Source organism: Phallusia mammillata, chromosome 3, assembly GCF_965637545.1.
Source record: "Phallusia mammillata chromosome 3, kaPhaMamm4.hap1.1, whole genome shotgun sequence".
In the NCBI taxonomy this organism is placed as follows: Eukaryota; Metazoa; Chordata; class Ascidiacea; order Phlebobranchia; family Ascidiidae; genus Phallusia; species Phallusia mammillata.
The window spans coordinates 27,391,816-27,416,673 of NC_137254.1; the positions used below are offsets into that span (position 1 = coordinate 27,391,816).

At 37.3% G+C, this 24,858-nt stretch overlaps 2 protein-coding genes and 5 pseudogenes across 4 annotated transcripts; all 7 read right to left on the minus strand.

The window, feature by feature from the left end:
• Positions 1-661: 661 nt before the first annotated feature.
• Positions 662-3,058, minus strand: LOC145219917 (intelectin-1b-like; annotated as a pseudogene).
• Positions 3,059-4,960: 1,902 nt separating this feature from the next.
• Positions 4,961-6,608, minus strand: LOC145219918 (intelectin-1 pseudogene; annotated as a pseudogene).
• A 1,141-nt stretch (positions 6,609-7,749) lies between these two features.
• On the minus strand, positions 7,750-8,821 carry LOC145218779 (intelectin-1b-like; annotated as a pseudogene). The gene is made up of 2 exons (XR_013857735.1): positions 8,153-8,821; positions 7,750-8,011 (listed from the first exon to the last, which is right to left on the minus strand). The product of XR_013857735.1 is annotated as an intelectin-1b-like (transcript).
• A 1,493-nt stretch (positions 8,822-10,314) lies between these two features.
• Positions 10,315-11,448, minus strand: LOC145219070 (intelectin-1-like). The gene is made up of 3 exons (XM_080086443.1): positions 11,397-11,448; positions 10,673-11,283; positions 10,315-10,545 (listed from the first exon to the last, which is right to left on the minus strand). Exons 1-3 carry the CDS (start codon positions 11,440-11,442, stop codon positions 10,315-10,317), a joined length of 888 nt encoding a protein of 295 aa, XP_079942569.1. The 5' UTR covers positions 11,443-11,448.
• A 2,982-nt stretch (positions 11,449-14,430) lies between these two features.
• LOC145220072 (intelectin-1b-like) lies at positions 14,431-15,433 on the minus strand. The gene is made up of 2 exons (XM_080087368.1): positions 14,840-15,433; positions 14,431-14,661 (listed from the first exon to the last, which is right to left on the minus strand). The coding sequence occupies exons 1-2, from the start codon at positions 15,347-15,349 to the stop codon at positions 14,431-14,433; spliced, it is 741 nt and encodes a 246-aa protein (XP_079943494.1). The 5' UTR covers positions 15,350-15,433.
• A 2,286-nt stretch (positions 15,434-17,719) lies between these two features.
• LOC145219919 (intelectin-1b pseudogene) lies at positions 17,720-18,929 on the minus strand (annotated as a pseudogene).
• A 2,192-nt stretch (positions 18,930-21,121) lies between these two features.
• Positions 21,122-22,230, minus strand: LOC145217849 (intelectin-1b-like; annotated as a pseudogene). Its single transcript, XR_013857508.1, has 2 exons — positions 21,676-22,230; positions 21,122-21,360 (listed from the first exon to the last, which is right to left on the minus strand). The product of XR_013857508.1 is annotated as an intelectin-1b-like (transcript).
• Positions 22,231-24,858: the final 2,628 nt, after the last annotated feature.

The following is a 24,858-nucleotide window of genomic DNA, read 5'->3' on the forward strand; positions in this document are numbered from 1 at the left end:
GTATGATCTGGGCATATTGATACTGAAATCTGCTCTTTGGAAAATGCCAGCTCTTATGTTTTTTTACAACTCGTCATGAGTTGACCTGAACAAAACTCAATATAGGAGTGACAAAATGTTAACGTTATGAGTTTTAAACATTATACTTTGTTGTTGACACTTTTTATCATCAGGTCATCAGTTTCTTTTGTTCAGGCTTTCTGTAAAAGTTTCAGTCATGACACTAATTCTAATTTAAGTTGCTGTCAAGTGCGTTGCTACTACGTTTAGGTGTAGGGTGTGTATGTCACCCCATGTGCGAGTAAACTTTGCTTCAAAATTTCGCTTGACGACGCTGTGGAGCACTGTGCAGCCATCGACTAACTTTTCACCTGACATTTTAGATATTCATCCAAATACGTTCTCTAAAAGGTTTTGAGCTAAAAACCCTTTTAAAAATAATGCTTCGTTTTGTTTACTCCATAAAAGTGGTGGAATAAATGGAAGATGGAGTGTTTTGTTCTTTGATATCGGCTGACCTCGAGTATTATTTGTTGATGGGGTTATTTGCAACACTGGACTTGTACAGTTGTCTATGTTCAGGATTTATTCGACAAGTTGAATCACAGATTGGTTTTATTAGGCACTTGGAAATAACTCGTTGCTACTTGGTATTATTTAGTTAACGATAAAATATCAGAAAAGTTGTCTCGATCAAGGTTTTTTACATGGAGCGTTTAAGCGTAGTTGATACGCTTATTCGATACGCATTTCTCTCGTTTTCGAAAAAGAAAAAAAGCAAAGCGTATTGGACTTCTCCGATTCTCGATGCGCTCGGCACAGGTGGTTTGAATACGCTTAGGCGCTAATACGCTTAGAAGAACTCTTTTGGGAACAAGTAAGTCAACTTGAAACCATATGTATTTTTTCAAATTTAGTGCCGAATATAACGGGGAAATTTGTAGTTAATGCTGAACGTACGTTCCCTACACCAAGTTATATTTTTCATTATTTTTTCGTCCAACTGGTGCAAAGTTATACAAATTAGTCGTTTTTTATACACATAACGCACAAGAGACTCTAATGAAACAAATTTAATAGATTTGTACAGTCATATAAAGGATTTTTTTAATGTGCTACATGGCCTGGAAATGTAATGCAGTTTTAGTATGTAAACTTAGAAATCAGCACGTAGGCTATTACTATTGGACAATTAAGTCAGAGTAATCTATACACTTTGAATGTTTCTTCCAACTACTCCTGATAGTTTAACTGTTCACAATAAAGAAATTCGTACATTTGGTGTCTATACTCGACGCAAACAACTGCTGCACACAAATTAATTCAGATTTTTTCGGAAGAATAGACTAAAAGTCTAAAAATACTTTAAAATTAACAATTAAGCGACCTTATGTTTGTATATCACTTTACAATAACCACCATACCATTTTTGCGCAAATCTGAAAACCTTGAATGCGATTCGTTTCGGCAACATGCAATTTTACGCTTTAGCGAATCGAAATCGTGACGTCACACAATGCGCATCAACGACACGATTCGATTCGCTCATGTAAAACCATTCGTTGTCATTCCACTAAAATCTCCGCAACAAGTTTCGCATGCCCAGTATCCATCTGAACCAATACAAGCATACGCATAATACTTATTTCCTAATGCTGGGTCGACTTTCACTCCAGGGCAGAAAGCATTGATGCGCTGTCCGTGATTCACGGTCCGAAACTGAAAAAAATGGTGTCACTTTTAATTAAATTTTACGAAACCTAATTAGGTATATATGCCAACTTATTTGTCAAATGACCCCCAAAAGCGTATGTTTGTAAATTTTGGCCCTAATCTCTTAACGCAACCTATCTATTATAGACTACATTGCCTCTTCAAAAAAACGATATAAACTACACATGAGTCCATAACAAAAACGAAGAGGATTCAAAACAAACTCCTTTATAACCTGTATATATCCTGCTGTTAAATAAGGTTGTGTGCTTGGTCCGAAGTGGGAAAGAGTTTCAGCTGGTGATCCTTCATCGTATTTGACTGGAAAACTTGGTCCGTTGTCGCTTCCCTATGTGAACGCGCCTTGTCGTATTGGATAGTAACTTTGAAACAAATTTTGGAGATAGCCACCGAAGTTATCAAGGAATTGACTATAGGTTCTATATCTAAGATACGAGTTGCTTCTCCACATCGACAATAGGGTATTATTTGGAACCTGCCAGATCATAATGTCCTTGGCATCATCGATGGAAAAGTAAGCCAAGGTTTTGAAGTCGTCACTGGTTGCAGATGCAACGTTGCCCAAAGTTTTTAGATTCTCCCAATTTCCATCACCATGTTTTGTGTTTTTATGGTTGCCTTGCTCACTGGACCACTTATCTCCAACTGTGCATCTTCCGTTATCGTGTGCGTTGTTTTCATGTATTGATGCAACCAGAGTCCATCCTCCACCGTCGGTGAGCATGTCGCAGAATGTTTGGTATTCGACTCCATCAGTTGTGTTAAGGTTGTTCACACCACTCCGAAACGTCTTATCATACTTTATTACAATCGCACACGGTTTGCTGAAGTGTTGGTGGGCGTTTTCGTATCATTACCGTCGTTAATCAGGTCATTAGTTTTGTGTTTGGAAATCATGCAAGTCATCGCCAAACGGAGTCCGAATTCAAATTGTAATCGAAGGACTTGCCTTAAGACCTTTATCTTTAATGATAGTTGACAACAACAACAAAAAACAATTTTGCTCATTCCTGATCCACAACTAGATTAAGTGCCTAATGTTTTTTGTTATGAAACTAAATATTGACGCGGTCACAACGAAGCTTTATTATGTGTTTGTCGAAGTATGGTTATGTGTTTCTTACCATTAGTTTCATGACCAACGGTAAGTGTTTCTAGTACGGCTTTATTTAGTGCATAAAACTATTGTGATACTACACAAATTGCACACATCATTCCAAAGATGTTTTTCGATGAAAATGTACGCGCCAGAAAAATTGATCATTTGTGTCTAGGTAATAGATCTAACTGGTTTGTTGCTACATTTGTCATCGTTCTTCAACATTATGATCTTATTTTGTTCAATCATAATATGCGTCAACTACATATTTCTTGAAAACGACCGTGCAAAACATATAGATTATTATTATTGTGCCTAGTGATGACGTAGATTTGACGTCATATGTTGGTTATTGTGAAAACCCAAATATATAGTATACCGAACAGCAGGCAAACTGTGCAGTCGAAACTCAAGTTCAAAATATATATGAAGCAGTGGTTTTGAAATCAAGAGGCTGATTTTAACGATTCTTATCCGCATTTTAAGTTCTGATTATGTACGTTGCGCTTATTGGAGTTCAGCACACATTCGTAGGTTAGATTACAGATGTATTTTATTGGTCACATTGGAAATTACTCCTTGTGCACATAATAGTAATTTGGTACATATCATTTTGTCAACGATAAAAGATCAAGAAAGTTGTCTCGATCAAAGTTTTGTCGACACTGAGGCCAGTTCCTGTGCCGTAACCATCTGCTGTCATTCCACTAAAGTCTCCGCAGTTGAAAACATCGCCCCAGACATCACTTCCTCCGATGCATTTTGAAAGTAATTTATTCCTGCTGGGTCGACTTTAACTCCAGGGCAGATAACGTTAATGTTTTTCGAGTTGTTCACCGTTCGAAACTTAAAAAAAATGGTGTTACTTATTATTAAATGATCTAAAGCTGAATAGGAAAACGGTCTCGGCGATTGTTTGTCATAGGACATAGAAAACGTTTTTTGAAACTTGTCTCAAAATGTTTTAATCGACCCAGTACATAAAAAGTATAGCCTAACACGTAATGTATTTTGAATAACTGCTTAGGAAATACGTTAAATCTATTTCTAAACCTGTACATATCCTGCTGTTAAATGAGGTTGAGTGCTTGGACCGAAATGGGAAAGAGTATCAGCTGGTGATCCTTCATCGTATTTGACTGGAAAACTTGGCCCGTTGTCGCTTCCAGGAGTATAAATTCCTTGTCTTATTGGATAGTAACTTTGAAACAAATTTTGTAGGTTGCCACCGAAATTATCAAGGAATTGACCATAGGTTCTGTTTGCTATTCTTCAACAATTATGTTTGCGAATCGTTACTGCAAACAATGTGTTGAAAGTTGTGGTGACTTAAGTCGATGTTGATTTAATTTATTTTTTCGACCATTGCCTTTGTCCTGGTTACCTACTTGATCTTCCATTTGCAACGAAATTTGATTTTGCAAGCCCTTTGTTTCCATTTAAACATTATCGATCTTCCACAATTTGTTGTCAAAATTTTCCAGAATCAGTTGTCAAAGCTGTCGGTGTTTCAGGTCTAGGCGTATTTCCTTAATTAGTTTTTCCAATTCTAAGCTTGCAAATGTTAGAAAATTTAAATTAAAATGATTTGCCTTGATCGGTTCAGTTTTGACAAGGCGTACAAACAAATTGGTCGTTTTTGTAGTTTTTCATTATAAATTTGGACATAAACCTATTTTTACATACTTTCGAGAATGTCACGCATCTTAGTTAGATCCAATCCCGTCTTAGTTGATCATGTTAATTTCTGTTTTTCTTGTTACACTTTTTCTTCTATGCAGGTACGTGCGCACTCCCTTCTGTCTTTTCCTGACCCACATGTACATCATTGTGTCTTCGAGTGATGACGTAGCTGTGACGTCATGCAGTGGCGTTTGTAAGCATTCGAGAATGTATTCGATCTCACAGACAAACTTTGCAGGCAAAATTCAATTTAAAATATGAACAATTGAGAGTTTTCAAAAGCAAGAAGCTGATCTTATTTATTCTTATCAACGTTTAAATTTCTGATATTGTATCATAGGTTTATTGATGATCAGCACACATTTGTGGGTTAAAACATTTTGTTTTATTCAGCACCTTGGAAATTGCTCCTCATGTGCATTATTGTCACTCCGTATCAGAGTGCTAACGGTAAAAAATCAAGAAAGTTGACTCGATCAAAGTTTTGTCGACACTGAGACCAGTTCCTGTGCCGTAACCGTCTTCAGCCATTCCACTGAAATCTCCGCAGTGTATATCACCGCCCCAAAACGAGCTTCCACCAATACATGAATGTTGGTAACCATCCCGTGCTGGGTCGACTTTAACGCCAGGGCATATGGCATTGATTTGTTGGGCACCGTTTACCGTTCGAAACTGCAAAACATGGATTGCTATTATAAGTCTATCTAAGTGCACAATTACACCATGTCATGTAAGGATAAGTCTGGCCTGCAGTGCCTTATTAAACTATCTGTCTATACCAGTGGTTCTTAACCGGTGGGAAATTTCCCACTAGTGGGAAATTTAATGTTTTCAGAGGGAAATTGGGTGAGTCGGGGGTCACCAAACTCAGGCCAGCGGGTCGAATCCGGCCTTGAATTAACTATTAAAAGTTAATTTAATCCAATTTTTTTCCACAATAACATGTAAGATTAATATCACCCAGTTCTACAATGCGCAGAAAAACTTTTTTTTTTGTTGCGTCACAGACATTACTAAAAGTATCAATGACTGTGTTATTGTTCACGAATAAATGCCTTTCCTCTGTTGATTGTGATGGAGTAAATGACTAATGCAAGCCGATGAGACTCCAATATTTCACACAAATTTACTTCCTCACGAAAGCACAATTCAAACTTAATTAGATTGCAGTGTGCCTGTAACGTCCAGACCAAATTGCTTCAAAATTATTTCAATCGAAGAATACTGTTTTGTTAATGTAGGACACAAAATATCAGTTTGGTGATTTGAACTTGGTGATTGACTTTAGTGGGAAACCACACCCAAAAGGTTAAGAACCACTGGTCTATACAAACCTGTATATATCCTGCTGTTAAATAAGGTTGTCTGTTCGGTCCGAAGTGGGAAAGAGTATCAGCTGGCGATCCTTCATCGTATTTGACTGGAAAACTTGGCCCGTTGTCGCTTCCCCATGTATACACGCCTTGTCTTATTGGGTAATAGCTTTGTAACAGATTTTGGAGATTGCCGCCAAAGCTAGTAAGGAAATTACCATAGGTTCTATATCTTAGATACGAGTTGCTTCTCCACATCGACAATAGGGTATTATTTGGAACTTGCTAGATCATATTGTCCTTGGCGTCATCGATGGAAAAATAAACCAAGCTCTTGAAGTCGTCACTGGTTGCAGATGCAACGTTGCCCAAAGTTTTTAGATTCTCCCAATTTCCATCGCCATTGTTTGTGTTTTGGTTGTTACCTTGCTCACTGGACCACTTATCTCCATCTGTGCATCTTCCGTTATCGTGTGCGTTGTTTTCATGTATTGATGCAACCAGAGTCCATCCTCCGCCGTCGGTGAGCCTGTCGCAGTAGGTTTGGTACTCGACTCCATCAGTTGTGTTTAGATTGTACACGCCACTGCGAAACGTTTTTCCCTTGATTTCCTCACAGGATTGCATTCCGTCTGTTGGGAAAAAATTGTAAACTTAATATGGTTATGTTAGACTTGTATTGTTATGTTTATCATAGAAGTTATTGTTTCTTTGTACTTACGTGAGATAGAAAAACTTGCTAACAGCAAACCAGAGAATTCCAGAAGCTTAAACATTATTTTTTCTAAATCACTTATTTTTCTTCAATCTAAATAAACACATATCAATAAAAACTTTTTTGTAATTGTGAAACATCATTAAACCCCACGAAGTTAATGCCCTGCAAGCGCCGTCTTTGTGGCAGAGTCTATGAACGTAACTAATGCCGAGTTGTCTTGTTTCCAGAGGACTTTGAGATTTGTCAATAGTTTTTTGTGATAGGTATCACTACCGATGGCTGCGTGAATGCGTTTGAGGAAATGTTTATAAAAGAGATAAGCCGTATGGGCTGTTTGTTTATCAGATACCAAATCGTTTGCAAGTCGTTACTGCAAACAATTTAAAGCAACAATATGTTTGAGGTTGTGGTGAATTAAGTCGTTCGTGACGCACATTTAATAACTTTTACGAACATTGCGGCATTGTCATGGTTATCTACTTAATCTGCCATTTGCAACGAAATTTGATTTTGCAAGCGCTTTGTTTCCATTTAAACATTACCGACCTTCTAGAATTTGTTGTCAAAATTTTCTAGAATCAGTTGTCAAAGCTGTCGGTATTCAAGATCTAGGCTTATTTCCTTAATCAGTTTTAGCAATTCTAAGCTTGCAAATATCAGGAAATTTAAATCAAATGTTTTTGCCTGGATCGGTTCAGTTTTGACAAAGCGTACAAACAAATTGGTCCTTATTGTAGCCTTTCATTATAAATTAGACGTAAACCTATTTTTATATACTTTCGAGAATGTCACGCATCCTAGTTAGGTCCAATCTCGTCTTAGTCGATCATGTTTATCTCCGTTTTTCTTGTTGTCCGTCATTGTTATCCTTTTTTTCTGTATAAGTACGTGAGCACTCCCTTCTGTCTGTACCCGACCGACCCGTATGTATACTAATGTGTCTTCCAGTGATGACGTAGCTGTGACGTCATATAGTGGTGTTTGTAAGCATTCGAGAATGTATTTGATCTCACAGACAATCTGTGCTGGCAAAGCCCAAGTTAAAAATATGAACAACTCAGAGTTTATAAAATCAAGAAGCTGATCTTACTAATCCCTATCAACATTTTGATTTCTGATATTGTATCTTAGGTTTGCTGATAATCAACACACTTGGGTTAAAACATTTTATTTTATTCAGCACCTTGGAATTACTCCTGATGTGCATTATGGTCACTCCGTATCAGAGTGCTAACGGTAAAAGATCAAGAATGTTGTCTCGATAAAAGTTTTGTCGACACTGAGACCAGTTCCTGAGCCGTAACCATTATGTGCCATTCCACCAAAATCTCCACATTTATTCACATCGCCCCAAAATGAACTTCCTCCGATGCAAGCAAATGCGTATCCACCCCACGTTGGGTCGACTTTAACTCCAGGACAGATAGCATTGATATGTTGCCCTCCGTTTACAGTTCGAAACTACAAAATATAAATTTCTATCATTAATCTATCTAATTGCATATTTACTGTGTAAAACTACTTTTATCTCGTTTTTATCATGTAAGTCTTGCCCGCACTTATATCGATAGCAAGAATTTCAAATTATCTGTTTATGCAAACCTGTATATATCCTGCTGTTAAATAAGGCTGACTGTCCGGTCCGAAGTGGGAAAGAGTATCAGCTGGCGATCCTTCATCGTATTTGACTTGAAAACTTGGCCCGTTGTCGCTTCCAAATGTATATACGCCTTGTTTTATTGGATAGTAGCTTTGAAACAGATTTTGGAGGTTCCCGCCTAAGCCAGAAAGGAATTGACCATAGGTTCTATATCTTAGATACGAGTTGCTTCTCCACATCGACAATGGGGTATTATTTGGAACCTGCTAGATCATAATGTCCTTGGCGTCTTCGATGGAAAAATAAACCAAGCATTTGAAGTCGTTACTGGTTGCAGATGCAACGTTGCCGAAAGTTTTTAGATTCTCCCAATTGCCATCTCCATTGTTTGTGTTTTGATTGTTGCCTTGCTCACTAGACCGCTTATCTCCAACTGTGCATCTTCCGTTATCGTGTGCGTTGTTTTCATGTATTGATGCAACCAGAGTCCATCCTCCGCCGTCGGTGAGCCTGTCGCAGAAAGTTTGGTACTCGACTTCATCTGTTGTGTTGAGGTTGTACACACCACTCCGAAATGTTTTACCCTTCAATTCTTCACAGGATTGCATTCCGTCTGTGAAAAAAATCTCTTTGTCCAACCTCATATGGTTATGTTAGACTTTAATTGTTTTGATGATGTTATAACTTTATTTGTTTGTACTTACGTGAGATAGACAAACTTGCTGACAGGAAGACACAGAACTTTAAGAACGTGAACATTGTTTTTCCTTCCAAATACTTGTACAGTAATAACTTTTCATAATTTAACACATATAAAAAAAAAACCAGTCTTTATACGTTAATTTTTTTAAACCTTACGAACGTCATTTGAAACCCTACAAGCGCCACGTCTCTGTAGGAGAATCTGTGAACATAACAGATGCTGATGCTGAGTTGTCATATATATAAGGTTTTCACGGGACTAGGAAATTTGTTGGAATATTTCTAAGTTTTAAATACCAATATTAATGGTCTGTAGGCCTACCCGTGAATTAAAGAAATATTGGAATAGTATTAAACTCATAAACCACAAACACAGCAGTGGTGTTTTGTTGCTGGATTATTGTTATTTGCAATGCGTGCCTACTTATAACCTCGATTAATTCATTTCAGAATTTATTAAACTTTTTGTTACTTCACGTCAAATATGACGCACATTGTTTGTTGTCCTACATGTCCGTTTGCTCGGAACTCGACCGCACGTACTGGTGCATTGTTCTTGCGCAGTTGGTTGGGGGCTTTTGTATCGTGACAGTCGTTATTCTGATTTCTTTATCTTATTAGCTTTGTGCTTGCAACCCAAATTATTGACTCCAACAGCCTCCGAAAATCGAAATTAAGATGTTGTTGAGACTGAAAGATGTTGTTGAGACTGAAATCTTGAGACTGAATCCATAATTTTTGACCATATTTGACGACGTAAGATAGTACATTTTCGCTCATTCATAAACCGCAACTTCAGAAGTGCCTTGCGTTTTTTTGAAACAAAATCATGGCTTGATTATAACGTAGCTTTATTATGTGTTTGTCGAAGCATAGTAACACAATGCTTACTGTTAGTTTCCTAACCAAGTGTAAGGGTTCATAATAAGGCTATACTCTTTTAGTTTACATAATCATTTAATGCTACACCAATTGAACACATCACATCAAAGACGTTTTTCAGTGAATGAAGTTGCCGTTGCAAAATGGTTCATGTGCATCCGTGTGGTAGGAATAATTAGTTTATCTCTGCATTTGCCATTGTTCTTAAACGTTGCAGTTTTTATTGTTCTATCTGAGTTTGTGCAAACTCCCCTTTGACAAAAATGCATAGGCTATCATTGTGCCTGGCGATGACGAAGATTTGATGTCATATGTCGAATATCGTAAGCACGCAATTATGTAATATACCTCACAGCGGGCAAACTTTGGGGGCGAAACTCAAGTTCAAAATATGAATAACGCAAAGTTATTGAAATCAAGAGACTGAGCTATTATTTTCCGCACTTTAAGTTCTAATTGAGTATTTTGCGTTTGTTGTTGATCAGCACATATACGTGGATGAAATTAAAGATTTGTTTTATTTGTCACCTTGGAAATTATTCCTTCTTCACATTATAGTAACTAAGTACACATTATTTTGTCAACGATAAAAGATCAAGAAAGTTGACTCGATTAAAGTTTTGTCGACACTCCATCCGGTGCCTGTTCCGTAACCACTATATGTCATTCCACTGAAATCTCCACAGTTCTTCACATCGCCCCAGAATGAACTTCCACCAACGCAAACATGTTGGCATCCACCCCATGTTAGGTCGACTTTAACGCCAGGACAAATGGGATTGATATGTTGGGCACCGTTTACCGTTCGAAACTGCAAAGGATTAATTTCTACCATTACTCTTTCTAATTTCAAAATTACACTATACGAAGTAACACTACTTTTATCTGGCCTGGAGTGCTTTCCACAAAATTTTCTAAAACTATCTGTTTGTACAAACCTGTACATATCCTGCTGTTAAAAAAGGTTGACTTTCCGGTCCGAAATGGGAAAGAGCATCAGCTGGCGATCCTTCATCGTATTTCACTGGAAAACTTGGTCCGTTATCGCTTCCAGGGGTATACACGCCTTGTCTGATTGGATAGTAACTTTGAAACAGATTTTGGAGGTTGCCGCCTAACCCAGAAAGAAATTGACCATAGGTTCTATATCTTAGATACGAGTTGCTTCTCCACATCGACACTGGGGTATTATTTGGAACCTGCCAGATCATAATGTCCTTGGCGTCATCGATGGAAAAATAAGCCAAGCTTTTGAAGTCGTCACTGGTTGCAGATGCAACGTTGCCGAAAGTTTTTAGATTCTCCCAATTTCCGTCTCCATTATTTGTTAGTTCATTGTTACCTTGTTCACTGGACCACCTATCTCCAACTGTGCATCTTCCGTTATCGTGTGCGTTGTTTTCATGTATTGATGCAACCAGAGTCCATCCTCCACCGTCGGTGAGCATGTCGCAGAACGTTTGGTACTCGACTCCATCTGTTGTGTTTAGATTGTACACACCACACCGAAATATTTTTCCCTTCATTTCTTCACAAGATAAAAGTGCCCCTGCCAAAATACAAACGTTTTTGTTTCCAAAATAGACCAGGTTTTATTATTCGTTAAAGCGGTGTTTAGATGGTAATCAGGACAAGTAACATCAAAGCCATGCTTAAACTTACAAGCAGTGTTGGCGACTGCAAACAAAAGAAGTATTATCCGCAACATAGTTTTCAGGTTCTAACAAGTTCTGCAATGAAAGAAACAAAGTAGTAAAAGTGGTGACAAAAACAGTTAGTTTAATTTTTAACAAAATTGTTGTTCAACTGTTGGTGGTGCTACAAGACAAAATACTTCTTGTTGCTAGTTGTAGCTAAACTTTTTCCTTAAAGTCTAAAACACCATGTCCTTCTTGTTTCAGAGCCTTGATTAGGGCTACTTGGTTTCTGATCTGGTCACCTTCTATTTAAAGGCAATTGGATCTCCCATCTGTGCTTTTCTCAGGACATTTCTGCCTCCATCTACATATTTATCACAAGACTAGCATTTAACCGTTGATAAGCGTTTGTGTACTTTTGCATTAGGTGGATAAATTGGTATCGGGCGTGTAGAAAGCTGTATTCTTTTTGTCCACGGTATTGTTTATCAAACATGTTAACACCAGGGTCCACTTCTAAATGACCCTCTTGGTACACACTTCATCACAAGATAAACATGCTGATGTCCTAAAGTAGGCTATGCGAAAATATGCACATAAAATCGCAACAAATATTGGAGACTCTATTGTCGGAAGTGGAACGGGGCATCAGCTGCTTATCCTTTGTCTTATGTGTTTAAAAGTGTTGTTTTCCGTCGCTTCTCCATGCATGCACGCCTTGTCTTATTGCATAGTAGCTTTCCAACATATTTTTGAAATTTCAAAACTTAATTTAGCATGCAGTAATAATACAGTAAACGCAACGAGATGTCAGGTTCGTTGAATCTATCATCTGCTCTTTATCCCAGGATTATTACCCCATGAGTAATTTTTGTCGCAAGACTAACACTTAAGTGTTAATAAGTATTTATCCGCGCACTTCTGAACTTTCGGAGTAGCTGGAATTAGAATTGTTGGAAAATATAATATGGAAACGCAGCACGTAACGTTGTGGTGAACCAAAGTTCAACGTAAATAGGCTTGCAAAAATTTCCCGAGGAACTACATCATGTAATCAATTTCTTTGTCCCGTCGCTGTCATCACGTGATCAGTTTCCCTATCTGCCTAGTTTTTGGTCCTAACTGTCGTCTCAATCAAATGCGGTAGCGGGTACTAATTTTAGTCCAAACTCAATACTTTTTCAAACAATTGAGTCTCAAAATGCACTTTACGAATAAATTTTGCTGCAACAAATTAATACACAACCCGCGCACGTGGAAATATGTCCACATAAAGTGTAGACTAAATTGTGACAGAAATGTTAAGGATCTGGGCCTTAAGCCCATATGTATCCCGTTTTTTTAAAACCTTAGTCCGATCCCGACTCAAACACTGGTTGTCACTACGTGTAAGACATAACGTGTGGCATGCTGTGTTCTTTGCAATCGCTTGCTGATTTTACATGCTTCGACGTTCTGGTGTCACATTCGGAGTTGGATGTTCTGAGTGGTACCTTTAGAAAAAAATGTTTTGATTTTACTACGCTTTGATAATGGAATAGATTAAACTTGTATCAACTTAAAAAGTTCGTATATCAGGTTCGCTGAATCTGTCATTTGCTCATTATCCTATTTTCGTTACCTGTTGAGTATATTTTTGTCGCAAGACCAACATTGCGGTTAATAAGTACTTGTTCGTACGTCAGAACCATTAGAGTAGCTGGAATTGGAATTGTGGGAAAGTTTACACATGGAAACGCAACACGTAACATTGTGGTGGACTAAAGTTCAACTTTTGTATCTAAAGTTTTATGGGTAGCAGGTTCTTACGTGCTAACGAAGTATTCGCCTGGGAAACCAGAATGGTGTTGCTTATCGTGTTTTTGTATTGAGTCATTTAATTTTTCTCAGATCTCTGGTAACACCTTTAAGGTCTAAACAATCGAAACGACATTCTTTAGTTATCAAACCAACAAAGTTTATAACAGTTGGGTGTGTTTTTTTATTGTGTGAACCCTACTCTTTGGAATATGCTAGCTCTTGGGTTTTTTCACAACACTTTGACCAGAACGAACCGCAATATTCATAAGGAGTGGCACAAATTTAACGTTATGAGTTTTAAACACTTTTGTTTGCGATGAAAAAACTTAGTTGCACGTGAACACTTTTTATTATCAAGTCATCATTTTCTTGTGTCTTCCTTTCTGTAAACACTTCAGCCATGCCACGGATTTTAAGTTGTTCTCAAGTTTGTTGTCACTACGTTTAGGGTAGGGTGTGTGTGTCATAGACTTACAGCCTTTCTAAAAATATATTAACGCTTGGTGACAGGATAACTTTTTTCGATCACTGACTAATATCACGTGATCACGTCCTGCTGTTTTTCACAAAAAACACACAAAAATCATTCGAATAATATTTTGTTGTTCTGTGTTTTGCCACTAGTGTGCCTTCCTTAGCGTCATTCCGTGCGTGAAATATTTCCTTTGAATAATTGCCAATGGGCGTATTTGCTTCGAGAATGTCAAGTCGTCTTCTAGGGGATCAAACTTCACGAAGATAAGTTAAAAAAAATACTGGAATATTTTTAACACATTCTTATAACTTGCATTGCAGGAATTTGAAACATTAGTAGGTACATCCAATCTCGTCTTCTTGTTTTGTGGTTTTCGCTGCTTTTGCCTTTCTTCTTCATTGTTTCGCCTTCTATATCTATCCAAGTACCTGCGCACTCCCTTCGGTGTGTACCCGACCGACCCAAATATATATCATTGTGTGTTCGAGTGATGGCGTAGGTGTGACGTCAATGTCTAGGTGTTATGAGCATTGGAGAGTGCAATATAACGTACTTTATGCTTATAACGTACGTACTAAAATTAAGAGGGGGAGAAAACAATGGTACGTTTTTGAATTCAAGAGACGGACCTTGATTATTCTTTGTAATATTTTAAGTTATAACATTACTTTTTCAGTTATTGATCATCAGAACATATTCGTTGGTTAAGTTATCTGTGTTTTATTTTTTCTGACAACTGTAATTACTCCTTGTGCATTGGACTGTCAACACTCACGTCATAGCGTTAACGATAAAAGATCAAGAAAGTTGTCTCGATCAAAGTTTTGTCGACACTTTTGCCAGTGCCTGTTCCGTAACCATCCGCTGCCATTCCACTGAAATCTCCGCAGTTATGCATGCTGCTCCAGAATGAGCTTCCACCAATGCAAGCAAATGGGTAACTAGTCCATACTGGGTCGGTTTTAACCCCAGGACAAATAGCATTAATATGTTGCCCTGCGTTCACAGTTCGAAACTGAAAAAAAAGAAAATTTCGGTCAATCATCTATCTCAAAAAATACATGAACTGCCTTACTTTCTAACCGTAATTCCTCTACCCACTTTTAGTGCAATTGTGTTTCTTTTACCAAACGAAATAAATTCAACCCAGCTTTCACACCAAAAAGCCTTGCTCAATGTAAATGTTACTTTACCTGTATGTATCCTGCTGTTAAATATGGTTGACTGCTTGGACCGAAGTGGGAAAGAGCATCAGCTGGTGATCCTTCATCGTATTTGACTGGAAAACTTGGTCCGTTGTCGCTTACAGGGTTATACACGCCTTGTCGTATTGGATAATAACTTTGAAACAGATTTTGGAGATTGCCACCTAAGCCAGAAAGGAATTGACCATAGGTTCTATATCTAAGATACGAGTTGCTTCTCCACATCGACAATGGGGTATTATTTGGAACTTGCCAGATCATAATGTCCTTGGCATCATCGATGGAAAAATAAGCCAAGCTTTTGAAGTCGTCACTGGTTGAAGATGCAACGTTGCCAAAGGTTTTTAGATTCTCCCAATTTCCGTCACCATGTTTAGTATTTTGGTTGTTACCTTGCTCACTGGACCACTTATCTCCAACTGTACATCTTCCGTTATCGTGTACGTTGTTTTCATGTATTGATGCAACCAGAGTCCATCCTCCACCGTCGGTGAGCATGTCGCAGTAGGTTTGGTACTCGACTCCATCTGTTGTGTTTAGATTGTACACACCACTTCGAAATGTTTTTCCTTTGGCCTCATCACAGGACACAAGTGCCTCTGCAAAAATGGGCTGGTTTCAGTCTAAAGTAAACCAGAGTATATTATGTTTGACAGAACACGAATGTTAGTACCTACTTGCGTTATTGGCCACCGCTAACAAAAGCAGTATATTACCCCACATATTTTTAATTTCAAACTTTTGCTTCAATCCAATAAAATCTGCAACAAACAAAAATAGTTATTTCAGCTTTTTAGCGTGCCTTGTCATCTTTCTCCACTGACGATTAACTTGGTTATGCTGATTCTGTATTCTCCACCTGCCCTTTAAAGACAGAACATCAGGCTCGTTGAATCTATCATCTGCTCATTATCCCAGTATTATTACCTCATGCGAGTCATTTTTATCGCAAGACTAACACTTAAGGGTTAATAAGTATTTGCTTACACGTCAGAACTGGAAGAGTAGCTGGAATGGGAATTGTAGGAAAATATGTTTATGAAAACGCAGTACGGAAAGTTGAGGTGAAATAAAGTTCAACCTAATAAAGTCATCTAAAATCCCCGAGAAACTACGTTATGTGGTCAATATGCTTTTCTATAGCCTCTGTCATCATGTGGTCAGTTTCTTTGTTCCGCTTAATTTGTCCTGAATGTCATCTCAATCAGAGATGTTAGCGGGTACTAATTTTTAGGCCGAACACAATACATGTTTCTAAACATTAATTTAAAGCACCAACTGGGCCTCAAAATATACTTTTGCGAATAAATTTTGCAGCAACAACTTAATACACAACCATCGCAGATGGAAATATGTCCACATAAAGTATAGGCTAATTTGCGACAGAAATGTGGTGAAGCCGTGCCTTCAGTCCGTAAGTATTCCGTTATTTTCAAAAAACCTCAGCCCGAACCCTACCCAAATTTGGTTGTCATTACGTGCAAGACATAATGTGTGGCATACTGTGTTCAAATTGTTAGCTGGTTTTTGATGCGAGGTTTTAGTGTTAAAACATATTCGGGGTTGAAGGTTTTGAGTTGTAAGCTTACCTTTGGAAAATCAAGTGTTTTGATTTTGCTATGCTTTGATAACGACTTAGGTCAAACGTTTAATCTATATCAAAATAAAAAAATCGAATTTCAGGCTCGTTGAATCTATCATCCGCTTATTATTCTGTGTTCATTACTTAATGAGTATATTTTTGTCGCAAGACTAACATTGCGGTTCAAAGGTATTTGTTCGCACGTCAGAACCATCAGAGTAGCTGGAATTGACGTTGTGAGAAAATCTACATATGGAAACGCAGCACGTAACGTTGTGGTAAACTAAAGTTCAACTTTTATATCTAAAGTTTTATGGGCAAAAGGTTGTTTCTTGCTAACGAAGTATTCGCTAGAGATACCGGAATTTATATTTTTTGCTAAACGTGTTTTTATATGGAGTTTAATCAGTTCATAATTTATACTTTCAAATCTATGGTAACACCATCAATGTCTAAACAATTGAAACGTCATTCTTTAGTTCCGAACCAACAAAGTTTAAAATAGTTGGGCTTGGCTTTGTTGTCTTTATCTATTAAATTGTGGATCTTTAAAATTCTGTTGCCTCGATCATTTTTGTTGTATGTTCTGGGATTATAGTACTGAATCCTACTCGTTAGAAAATGCTCCGTGTTATGATTTTTCACAACACGTCAGGGTTGACTTGAACAAAATTTATTACTCAAAAGGAGTGACAAAATGTTAACGTTATAAGTTTTAAACATTATATTTTGCGATGTAAAAAATTAGTTGTATGTGACATTTTTTATTATCAAGTCATTATTTTCTTCTGTAATTCTTTCTGCAAACGCTTCAGTCATTTTACAGTGTTTAAGTTGCTGCCAAGTTTGTTGTCACTACGTTTAGGAGTAGGGTGTGTATGTCACTCCACGTGCGAGTGCGAGTAAACTTTGCTTTAAAATTTCGCTTGACGACGCTGCCGAGCACTGTACAGCCATAGACTAACTTTTTAACTGGTTTTAAAATCATTTAAAGTACTCATCCAAAATCGTTTTCTAATAGGTTTTGAGCTGAAAACCCATGGAAAAAGTATTGCTTCGATTTGTCTGCTCCATAAAAGTGGTTGAATAAATCAAAGATGTTTTATTCTTTATGGAGTGTTTTGTTCTTCGATACCGACTGGTCTCGAGTGTTATTTGTTGATATGTTAATTTCCAACATTGGACTTGTACAGTTGTCTATGTTCAGGATTTATTATACAAGTTGAATCACAATTTGGTTTTTTTAGGCACTTGGAAATAACTCCTTGCTACTTGGTATTATTGGGTTAACGATAAAATATCAGGAAAGTTGTCTCGATCAAGGTTTTGTCGACACTTAGGCCAGTGCCTGTTCCGTAACCATTCGTTGTCATTCCACTAAAATCTCCGCAACAAGTTTCGCATGCCCAGTATCCATCTGAACCAATACAAGCATACGCATAATACTTATTTCCTAATGCTGGGTCGACTTTCACTCCAGGACAGATAGCATTGATGCGCTGTCCGTGGTTCACGGTCCGAAACTGAAAAAATGGCGTCACTTTTAAATAAAGTTATACAAAGCTGAATTAGGTATATATGCCACCTTATTTGTCAAATGACCCCCAAAAGCGTATGTTTGTAAATCTTGGCCCTAAACTCTTAACGCAACCTATCTATTATAGACTACATTGCCTCTTCAAAAAAACAAACAATATAAACTACACATAAGTCCGTAACAAAAACGCAGGGGATTCAAAACAAACTCCTGTATAACCTGTATATATCCTGCTGTTAAATAAGGTTGTGTGCTGGGTCCGAAGTGGGAAAGAGTATCGGCTGGGGATCCTTCATCGTATTTGACTGGAAAACTTGGTCCGCTGTCACTTCCAGGGTTATACACGCCTTGTCTTATTGGATAATAACTTTGGAACAGATTTTGGAGGTTTCCGCCTAAGCCAGAAAGGAATTGACCATAGGTTCTGTATCGAAGATACGAGTTGCTTCTCCACATCGACAATGGGGTATTATTTGGAACTTGCCAGATCATAATGTCATTGGCGTCATCGATGGAAAAATAAGCCAAGCTTTTGAAGCCGTCACTGGTTGCAGATGCAACGTTGCCAAAAGTTTTTAGATTCTCCCAATTTCCATCGCCGTCTTTAGTTGATTCATTGTTACCTTGCTCACTGGACCACTTATCTGCAACTGTGCATCTTCCATTATCGTGTGCGTTGTTTTCATGTATTGATGCAACCAGAGTCCATCCTCCACCGTCGGTGATCATGTCGCAGAATGTTTGGTACTCGACTCCATCAGTTGTGTTTAGATTGTACACACCACTCCGAAATGTTTTTCCTTTGACCTCGTCACAGGACCTAAGTGCGTCTGCACAATTGGACTGGTTTCAGTATTGAGTTAACCAAAATACATTACCTTATCTTTAACAAAACAACAGAGCTAAAACTTACCTGCATTATTGGCCACCGCCAACAAAAGTAGTATAATACCACACATGTTTTTAGTTTCAAGCTTTTGCAACAAACAAAAATAATTATTTCAGCTTTTTAGCATGCCTTGTCATCTTTCTCGACGGGCGATTAACTTGGTTGTGCTAATCATGTGTTTTCCACCTGCCTTTTAAAGATAGAATATCAGGTACGTTGAATCTATCATCTGCTCATTATCCCAGGATTATTACCCAATGAGTAATTTTTGTCGCAAGACTAACACTTAAGTGTTAATAACTATTTGTTCGCACTTCAGAACTGTTGGAGTAGCTGGAATTAGAATTGTTGGAAAATGTACATATGGAAACGCAGCACGTAACGTTGTGGGGAACCAAAGTTCAACGTAAATAAGCTTTCTACAATTTCCCGAGGAACCACATTATGTGATCAATTTTTTTGTCCTGTCGCTGTCATCACGTGATCAGTTTCCCTATCTGCCTAGTTTTTTTTCCTTACTGCCGTCTCTATTAAAGGCGTTAGCGGGTACTAATTTTAGTCCGAACTCAATACTTTTTTGAACAATTGAATCTCAAAATGCACTTTACGAATAAATTTTGCTGCAACAAATTAATACACAACCCGCGCACGTGGAAATATGTCCACATAAAGTATAGACTAAATTGTGACAGAAATGTTAAGGATCTGGGCCTTAAGCCCATATGTATCCCGTTTTTTTAAAACCTTAGTCCGAACCTAATGTTCATTACTTAATGAGTATATTTTTGTCGCAAGACTAACACTTGGGGTTAATAAGTATTTGTTCGTGCGTCAGTACCATCAGAGTAGCTGGAATTGACGTTGTGAGAAAATACACACATGTAAACGCAGCACGTAACGTTGTGGTGAACTAAAGTTAAACTTTCAAATCTAAAGTTTTATGGACATAGGTTATTTGTTGCTAACGAAGTATTTGTCTGAGATACCGGAATTTATGTTTTTTTCTTATCGTGTTTTTATATCGAGCTTCATCAGTTTCTATTTCTCAAATCTATGGTAACACCATCAAGCTCTGAACAATTAAAACGTTATTCTGAACAAAGAGTAAAACAGTTGGGCTTAGCTTTATTGTCTTTATTTGTTAAAATATGAATCTTTAAGATATTGTTGTCTAGATCATTTTATTGTATGTCCTGGATTTTTTTAATGTTGAACTTCAATCGTCGGACAATGCTAGCTCTCATGCTTTTTCTAACGCTTTAGTCACCCCATTGATCATTTGTTGTTGTTAAATGCGTTGCCACTACGTTTAAGAGTAGAGTGTTTGTGTCACCGCACGTGCGAGTCAACTTTGCTCCAAAATCTCGCTTGACGATGCTGTGGAGCAATATGCGGATATCTAGTAACTTTTTAGCTGGCTTAAAAAAGGTTTAAATGTTTGTACAAAATTGATTTATCCTATATACGGCAGGGGTCGGCAACCTTTTTTGCACTGCAGACCGCTTTAGAAAGTGAAATTTTATCGCGTGCAGGTCTTAAAAAAAAAAAACTACAAATATTTAGCAATAAAACGCCTAAATTAGTTTTTCATCCCGGGACACATAAGCAAAATGTTTTATAGCATTTAACCTGAAAAATTATACGGCCCGGTAACGAACTCGTCGCGGACCGGCGGTTGCCGAGCACTGCTATACAGGACATTACGCCAAAACCCTTAAGAAAAACATTTTTTTAAGCCCATAAAAGTGGTGGAATGAATATAAAATGTTTCATTCTTTACAGAGGATTTTGTTCATTAGTGTCGGCTTAACTCGCATTTTAGCAATTTTTATAACACATCTTACAATAGACAAATGTAAAAAAGTTTAAAAATCTTTTTGCGCACTTGGTCGACGCTTGTCTGGCAGAATCTCGTTAACATACATCATTAATTACCGAATTGAAGTGGTTGTACGGTGAGTCCGGTCGTTAATTTCAAATCTTTTGTGTACCAAGGAGTTAAACACATAAGAAACGACATGCGTTATATCTCATTGTGCATTGTAATGATGACGCAATTCTAGGTATGTAAGATTTGTGTCAGACACATGATGCAATTAGTGCAATTACATTACAATAAATTGTGTGTTACTCAATGACTGCTATTTTTAGACATTTTTCGTTCTGAGAGATTTTTGCTCACACGATTGAAGAAATAAATCGCATATTTTTTTATCAAGCTCATCGGAAGTTATTCTTGGAGATAAGTTTCAGTCCCTAAGCAATCATTAACGATAAAATATCAAGAAAGTTGTCTCGATCAACGTTTTGTCGACACTTAGGCCAGTGCCTGTTCCGTAACCATTCACTGTCATTCCACTAAAATCTCCGCAGTTGAAATCGTCGCCCCAATATCCACTTCCACCGATACATGCATCTTGAAAGTAATTTATTCCTGCTGGGTCGACTTTAAGTCCTGGGCAGATGGCATTGATATTTTGCGCTCCGTTTACGGTTCGGAACTGAAACAAATCATTAAAGTTGTTAATCAACTAACTGATGCTAAATTTTTCTTTGTCAGATCCAAAATTATTAGTTTAAATCACTTTCACGTCATCTAAATAACTTCAGACGTAATAAGACCCACATAAACGGGTTTCAGACCCACATAAACAGGTTTTAAACGGGTTAATTTCGGCCGAATCTGTAAAATTTATCTAAGTGACCTGTTCCAACAGATGTTTTGAAAGATTTCGCTGTAGTCGTAAATATATTACGGACAGAAACAAAACATTTCCAAAACGGTACTTTTCGCCAACTACGAGGTATCACTATACCTGTATATATCCTGCTGTTAATTAAGGTTGAGTGCCAGATCCAAAGTGGGAAAGAGTATCAGCTGGTGATCCTTCATCGTATTTGGCCTGAAAACTTGGTCCGTTATCGCTTCCAGGACTATACACGCCCTGTCTTATTGGATAGTAGCTTTGAAACAGATTTTGAAGATTGCCACCGAAATTATCAAGGAATTGGCCATAAGTTCTATATCTAAGATAAGAGTTGCTTCTCCACATCGACAATGGGGTATTATTTGGAACCTGCCAGATCATGATGTCCTTGGCGTCATCGATGGAAAAATAAGCCAAGCTTTTGAAGTCGTCACTGGTTGCAGATGCAACGTTGCCAAAGGTTTTCAGATTCCCCCAATTTCCATCACCAATGTTTGTGAGTTCATTGTTACCTTGCTCACTGGACCACTTATCTCCAACTGTGCATCTTCCGTTATCGTGTGCGTTGTTTTCATGTATTGATGCAACCAGTGTCCATCCTCCACCGTCGGTGATCATGTCGCAGTAGGTTTGATACTCAAATCTGTTGTGTTTAGATTGTACACACCACTCTGAAATGTTTTTCCTTTAATTTTTTTGCAGGATTGCAATGCGTCTGTGTGCAAGTATAATTCTTAACCAAGTAGGCCTATATGTGTAAAAAACTTTAAGGTAGTGATGTGTGATGCATGTATTGACGGTTACTAATTCAAACTTACACGTACTTGAACACGCGATGATTGTTGCCAGCAGATAAGCACAACTTGGCAGAAATCTGAACATTTTTCTGTATTTTATTGCTATACAGTCATATCTTATTACTGCAAAAAATAACATGTTTAATACTTTATAACTCATTAGCTGAAACATCAGTTTAGGGTGTCCATAGCGCTGGGTACGTTGCTAAAATGGTTTGAAAATCTTCTTGTGCGTTTATTTGAAGTTGTTTTGGCAGGATCTCGTTAACAGACATCTATATTTATCCAGTTATAGTAATTGTACCGTAAGTTCGGTCGTTGGTTTAAATGGTTTTGTGCAACAGGGAGTTGAACACATAAAACGAGGCATGCTTTAGTGCGGAGGAAATTTTACAAGCTTTACTTTATACTGGTTCCAGTGGCGGCTCGTGCCTAAAATTTGTGGGGGTGCTGCCCACACAAATTTTAGCCTTTACTGAACATACATATCATATAAGTTGGCAATATATTGAAAAGCTACATTTCTAGTTTTCTAGCTATTGTTTTGTGCAGAAAAACAAGTAATACAAATCTGTATTAGCAACTCCATTGTGACGTAATTTTTGTTACGCAATAATGTACACGAGTGTAAACAGCAGACGGCATCACTTGCGTATTTTGTTTACTTGCACAGCGACGGGCCAAACACAATAACATGCAGTAATAATGTGAAAAACAAAAACACACGTGGCACAGCTTCGAAACGAAGCGGTTGTAAATACGGTAAAACACAACAGGAATATAGAAAAAAAAGTAATAGAAAAAATAAATATAAATGAGTCGAAAAAGGTCGAAGTATTTTAGTTCGACAACAAAAATTGTCATGTTTCATTTAAGTAAATTTAGTCATAGTCAGCGTTTTCAACATATTCTATGACACTTCACAGATTATTGTCACACAAAAAAACTAGCCATACAGCTTTTTATTGGTATCATAACTAACAAATTTAACAACCACATTACATTGGTTTCAGAACTTGTTCATTTAAACATCTTTTCTTGAAGAACTTGTTCATTTAAACACCTTTCTTGAATTTTTGTATACAGACTATTAATTGTATTTTAGTTTCTTAACTGCTATAGTTGCTGCTTGCTGGCAAATAGCTTATAATTCCTTTTTTAAGTACGAAACGCTCTCAAATTTAAACCATATTATTAAATCTTGTGCTTTCTTTTTACAACCAAAATGAATCATGAAGTTACAGTTTAGGCATGATGATAGCTTCTTCCTTAATCCCAAATGATAACTAAGAAACTGTTTTTCTATTTAGTACTAGCACTGCAAGTGTAAGTCTTTTGGAAATATTGGTGTTCCTCAGAAAAATTGGCATCTTTGTCAGTGTTAAAAATTTTTCATCCTAGTAATTTAACTTGTCAAAACATCATCTCTAGATTAATTATTTTCAAAGTAATCATGAACATCAGATCTACAGAAACATTTTCATTTGAGCAACCAGCTTTTCTTTGTCAACAATAGGATGTGCTTGGTGTCACTACTATCTTGTCTGTAGAATGTTCATTCTTAAGAAACACTTCCTGTGAAGCAATTTAGCAGCTACTGTTTAGACAAACAGTACATGTCCATTATATCAATACACATGATTGCACTTGGTTGCAAATACTGTCCACATGGTGTGTTAAGAAATCCACACTTTAAATTGTCTTCACTCAGGTATTTTAAAATTTCTGTTGCTTCTGCAATTGTTTGTTCTGCATTTGATATTGCCTGAATTTCAGTGAGGCATTTAACTTCACAGTCACAAATTTAATTTTTCTTTGGTAGCATTAAGAACAAAAAATCAGTATTTCTTGTTGTTGCTTATTCCTGCATGACATTGTAGTAGCAGATGTTTTTTCCCATACTTTCATAAAACTTTTTAATTCAGTTATTTATTATAAAGGTTAATTGTGACTTTTCAAGGTGTTAGATAACCCTTTTTTTCTTTTTTAAGGTGTTAGATACACTTATTTAATTCAATGATAACTATAAAAACTGAAACCCACTTACAGTCATCTTAAAAAGTCAAGACTAACAAACAATAAATTTAATGATAGCAAAATAATTATTTAACTGCACCCACCGTCGAACCCTAAATATACAGCACACGGGTTGGGCTTTGGAGCTCACTGACGCGAAGCAGACAACACAACTAGCGCTACGTCACGGGAGGGGCTGCGCGAGCCACAGTCCCCTCTCGCCTATTTCGCCCGGCATGTAGCTTTTCTAAGTGCGCATGCGCAAAACTGAAAACGACACGAAACGTCACGAATTTGGAGCTGCAGCTCCGCCATAGATAACTTATTGTTTTTTTTTTAATTTTTAAATAATACAAATTTTTTATTATTTTTATTTTAATAAAATGCCGATTAATGCCATAAAAATTATTCTTAGTATACACTGATCAAACATAAAAGCTATATGTAAAGATTGTTTTGTATAACAACTTGGAATAGG